General features: G+C 35.4%; 1 protein-coding gene across 1 annotated transcript; it reads right to left on the reverse strand.

Annotated features, from left to right (window-relative positions):
- Window positions 1–3,225: 3,225 nt before the first annotated feature.
- On the reverse strand, window positions 3,226–4,188 carry LOC306645704 (olfactory receptor 13C3; the record flags this gene model as incomplete). Its single annotated transcript, XM_079113707.1, has 1 exon — window positions 3,226–4,188. The coding sequence occupies one exon, from the start codon at window positions 4,186–4,188 to the stop codon at window positions 3,226–3,228; it is 963 nt and encodes a 320-aa protein (XP_078969833.1).
- Between the last annotated feature and the right edge of the window lie 1,299 nt (window positions 4,189–5,487).

The raw sequence follows: 5,487 nt of genomic DNA on the forward strand, positions 1-5,487 counted from the left end.
AAAATCAACATATGGGGTCTGTGCCATATATTCAAATTCTACTCAAGGAACAAGCAGTAATGGCAACAACATGATTGGTGTATGAGACAACAGTGACAGAAATATTCTAAAAGACAATTTCTCTATATTTGCCTGGGAGGTAAAAATAGAACTTCAGAATTCCTTTAGTCCTGAAATTTCTTCCTCTGCTGGGACCATGTCCTTTATTAAAGTTTCACATGAGTACACACACTGAAAGTGCAAGTACTCTGTAAAGATTCAACTCTGGGCAAGTGTTTTATTTTCAAAATATGACCTCTCTTGGAATTTAGAAAAATCAATCAACTTATGGCCTACATTATCTTACAGGAACTTTTTAGTAGAATGAGAAATGATGGATTTCACATGTCACTTGTGCCAGTCTGGTAGACCCCAGTCCTCAGCACCGCTGTCTTATCACTTCAATGGTGAAGTGTCATTTGTACCCAAGTTCAAGTGTTTCGGAGGGTGTATTCTCATGATTATAATGTGAATGGTGGCCATTGGGTTGGTGCCACTGAGGGTATTTCCACACAATTTAATATCTTGAGCATAGTAATTATGCCTGGATTTGCCTCAAAATAATCTTGAGATAAAAATATATGGGCACAGGTAATAATAAAAGAAGATTGACCATGTATTGATAATTATTTAAGCTGTATAACAGGTATGTGGTGTTTTAATTATTTAAATTAATTATTTAAATTATTTAAATTATTCTTGCTCTTCTATAAAATATTTTTAAATGAACATTTCTTTTTTTTTTTTTTTTTTTTGGGTGCTGGGGATCGAACCCAGGGCCTTCTGCTTACAAGGCAAGCACTCTACCGACTGAGCTATCTCCCCAGCCCCTTAAATGAACATTTCTAAAAGAATTTTAGAGAAAAATATTAAATCAATACCTTTATACATACAAAGATAATATACATATGATAACATATGAAATAATATAGACACATGAATATGTATGAGTATAACAAGAATTACAATTAACATGTTTAAAGAAATGCTTGTAATGGTGTTTAGCATAGGTAATAGGACCTTTATAGGGATAAGGTTGCCAGAAATATAAATGTTCATATCCTCTGACCTATTCTTTTAATGTCTTAGAGTTTATACCATAAAAACTTGTACATTAAAAAAAAAAACCAAGCCAGTTGTGGTGGCACCTGCCTGCAATCCCCAATACCCAAAAACACATTTACAAATTTTTAAAAAGTAAGTGCTTATACTCCATCACTGATAAGTCAAAATAAAAAATGATGAATATATGACTAGCAGTAAATAACAGAAGCATTAAAAGTGATATCTTTGGGAGATGGCTAAAATTGGAGCACTTTGCTTTCTTCTTATTGATTTTTTTTTTTTAGAAATTAGAAATTGAATACACTTAAAGTCTGTTAGAGTTTTTCTGATTTTCCAGAGAGTGCAATTTGTTGTCCAATGTGTTGATTTTCTGATCATTGATCAACATGAGCTCATTTGTCTATATCAAAGCTAGATACATCCACTAAGACTTATCTGTGGTATTATGCCAGAAGGTGATGAGTTCAATCTGATAGAAGCATGCACATAAGATGCTGATTATCTTGGTATTGTGGGGGAAATTAAGGTTAGGTGCTAAGGTGTTGGCTAAAACAGTAGAAATAATATTTTATAAGCCAAAACCTATAAAGAGATCAAACAGTAGAAGGAGTTAGCCAAGGATCAGACGTAAATGTAGGCTATATGCAAGGGATGGAGGAGAGGCAACCGATGTTCAAATGCTGTCAGCCACACGGTCTCCTTCAGGTCTTGTTGGATCAACACCAGTGTGATCCAAGAGGAGACAGACAAGCTGTAGGTGCTCTGCAGTGACAATATCCACTTATGTGGGATCAGTCACAGCACAGCAGTATTTGAGCACTTAGGTAGAAGTTGACCCACCTGAAAGAAGAGGATTGCCCAAAAAAGTGAAGATCTGAGTAGAAGAGTGGGGATGAAGTTGTAACTCTAATAAAAATGACAAAAAGGAAACTTGAGTAGGAAAATGAAGTCAAAACCCAGCTATCGTTACAAACTGAGAGACCATGGAAAATCTGGATGGTACAGTCCAAATTTAGCCTGTAAATTTGGAATTGGAATTCTAACAAATAATATGCCCAAAACAAAAATATCATTGTAGATTTACCAAGGAGTTTCCCCTCATTGGAAAATAAAAAGAATTTATTTCTTTCTCCAATCACTAACTAACTGTTCATCACTCTGTGAGCTTGTGAGAACACCTCAGGCACATTTGAAATGCTTCTGTTTATTTTCTGTGTAGAATACCCACCCTCCTCTCTAGACCAGCTTACTCTGCAAGTCTGCATCCTCAAAAACTCTTCAGTCCTCCATTCCTCAAGCCAGACACCAGACTCTCCTTCCTTTGAAAGCTCTCAAAATCTTAAGAGGATTTTTTCAGCCTACTCACTGAAATAGAAATGGGAAAAGTTTTTCTCCACTCACTGGGACTATAGTGAAATGCTTCCCAACATTCATTTTACACTTCCTTATTTCTTCTCCTGGATGGATGGATCTACACTTTATGGATATGGAAGGAGTGGCAAGGATGGTGTGATTTCTACTAATAGTGTAAATTTTTCAGGGAGATGTCTGATTAATAATTATTAGCTAGAGTAAAGAGATGCTCAGTACTAATCTTTAGTTCTTAATATGGTTTTATTTTCAATTTTGAAATTTCAGGACAGAAGGTTACTGGTACTATGCTAGTTGTTTTCTTTAACTTATTGAAACATTGACACTAATGACTGTATTTTCTTTCTTTCTTTATTACAGGTAAGAAACCCAGGACATAGAGAAAAATGAATAATTTATCAAAATCCTTTAGGTAGTTGGGGAATTAGAGAATTTGTGCTCTTGTCTCCTGTTTCCAAAACTTCTGTGTGCCTGTTCTCCAATGACCTGTGCAGTCCACCAAGAACACTCACTTCAGACTTTGCTAAGGATCAGATTCAATTGAATTCACTGTGTTTGTGAGATCTGGATCACGGCATGTTAGAAAGTGAGTTTGTAGCATATTATATTTCTCAACCATTCTTGCTGAGCAAAGCTAGTGAAAACAGAGAATAAAGTATTTCTTCCTAGGTTTCTACCAAAATATTCTCCTGTATTTACCCAAGAGTCCATCTTTATGCCTCTTACAAAAGACTTGTATTTCTGATGTTCTTATTGAATAGGTTTTTGGTTCAGCATATATTTTATAGCAGCTTTAACATCCTTGTTCCTCAAGCTATAGATGATAGGATTCATCATGGGGGTCACTACCCCATAAAATAAAGAAATGAGCTTGTCTGAAGTTTGCAACTTGTATTCCCCGATCAGGTCTTGGGACTTGGGTTTTGCATACATAAAGAAGATGGTACCATAGAAAATGATCACCACAGTCAGATGAGCTGAGCAGGTAGAAAAGGCCTTGCGTCTCCCTGTGGCTGAGTTCATTCTCAAGATGGTATAGAGGATGAACATGTAGGAGAAGAAAATGACCAGCAGTGGGAGAACCAGGAAGGCCATATTTGATATCGACATGGTAATAATATTGAGGGATATATCAGCACAAGCCAGCTTGAGGACAGCTAAGATCTCACATGTAAAATGATTGATAATATTCTTCCCACAGAAAGGCAGTTGCATGGCAAGAGATGTTTGCACAGCTGAATTGATTCCACCAGACAGCCATGATACAGAGGCCATCAGTGCACACACCCCCTTGCTCATGATGATGGGGTACCTCAGAGGGTTACAGATGGCCACATAGCGATCAAAAGCCATCATGCCAAGAAGTAAACATTCTGTTGATCCCATTGCAAATCCAAAGAACATCTGTACTGCACATCCAGAGAAGGAAATGTTCCTTTTCTTTGAGATTAAGCTGACCAAAGTTGAAGGAACAGAAGAAGATGTGTAACAGATATCCAGGAAGGAGAGGTTGCTCAGGAAGAAGTACATGGGAGTGTGAAGACGGGAATCAAAGATGCTTGCTATGATCAGAACACCATTGCCGGTTAGAATCACTAGGTACATAATGAGGATCAGAGCAAAGTAAATGAGTTCAATGTTTGGATATCCAGAAAGACCCAGAAGAAGAAATTCTGACATAAATGTCAGGTTAATTTTATCTTTTTCACTCATTTTCAGGATATCAAGGATGACCTAACATAATATACATACACTGCCAAGAAACAAATTGCAATGTACATAAACAATCATTTTTTCAGAATGTTAGGCATTCTTTCCTAAAGCTCTGACATTATTTTCAATACACATTACTAGAAAACAAAGAAATCGCGAATAGTGGAAATAACCTCATCCCATTGCCAATATTTGGATATTTACCCATGAACAGATACACATACAGAAGTAATCCTTCCAATTGTTGAAATATCTTCCTGAGTTGATATTTCTATGATCCCTGGCTAAGTACCACCTATAAGCCTGATTTTCTCATGTCATTTGACCCAGTGACAAAGCAGTAGAGTGAACAGGACTGGAATTTTTATTCAGTGATAAACAAAGTGGTCAAAATTTTGCAACGGTTTTGATTTTTTAAATATATTTCTTTTGTGCCCAATACGTCGTATCTTATATTAATCAATTTTATTCCATATTTTATCAATATTCTATCATAATAATTATTTAAATAGCATAAGCTGAAATTTAACATCTGATTAAAAACGGCTAGAATTGGACCCACGTCTCTGTCAACTCTTGGTATCTTGTTCAACTCTTCCTATGACAAGAGCATTGTATTGACCAGTTCCACATGAATGTGATGGAGAATCTTTGGAAAACATACATAGTCCTTTCACATATTTTATTCTGCAGCTTCAGAGTTTGAAAATTTGCTTAAGGTAACCTAAAAAATAGTAAGAATGTTTAAATATTTTATATTAATATGTGTACATTTGTATTATCATCAAAATGCTTTACAAAGTACAGTATTCTTTATATTATCCCCATTTTTTGCAAACGTAAAAGATTGGACTTGCACGATTAACAAGATAGGAAATAACTGAGTTTGAAGCTGCACTTTAACTCTAAGTACTGTTTTGTGAATTCACTAATTTTAATACTGGGAATATTGAAAGTCTTCAGATTACATTTTAGTGTTCAGGCCAAGTCCTCAGATCTGAATTTCTCATAAGTGCCCCAGGTGACGCTTATACAATTGGAACCCAAAGCACTTAAGTAGCAAGGTTTAAACCTACGCTGAATTTGCAGTTCATCTTGATGTTCCTAATTCAAACCAATTTTGTGGAGGGTTTGTTAAAGAGATCATCATAGCAACCTCGAAAAATTCAGGAACATAATTGTTTTGTGTTTAAAGAAAACTCCAGATTGACACATTTCTAAATACTCAAAAATACTGAAAGACAGTTTTAAGATGAATAAACTTGTTCCAAATTACTATAAAATTTTAGAATATCATTA

The sequence above is a fragment of the Sciurus vulgaris genome (genome assembly GCF_902686455.1).
Source record: "Sciurus vulgaris genome assembly, chromosome: 15".
In the NCBI taxonomy this organism is placed as follows: Eukaryota; Metazoa; Chordata; class Mammalia; order Rodentia; family Sciuridae; genus Sciurus; species Sciurus vulgaris.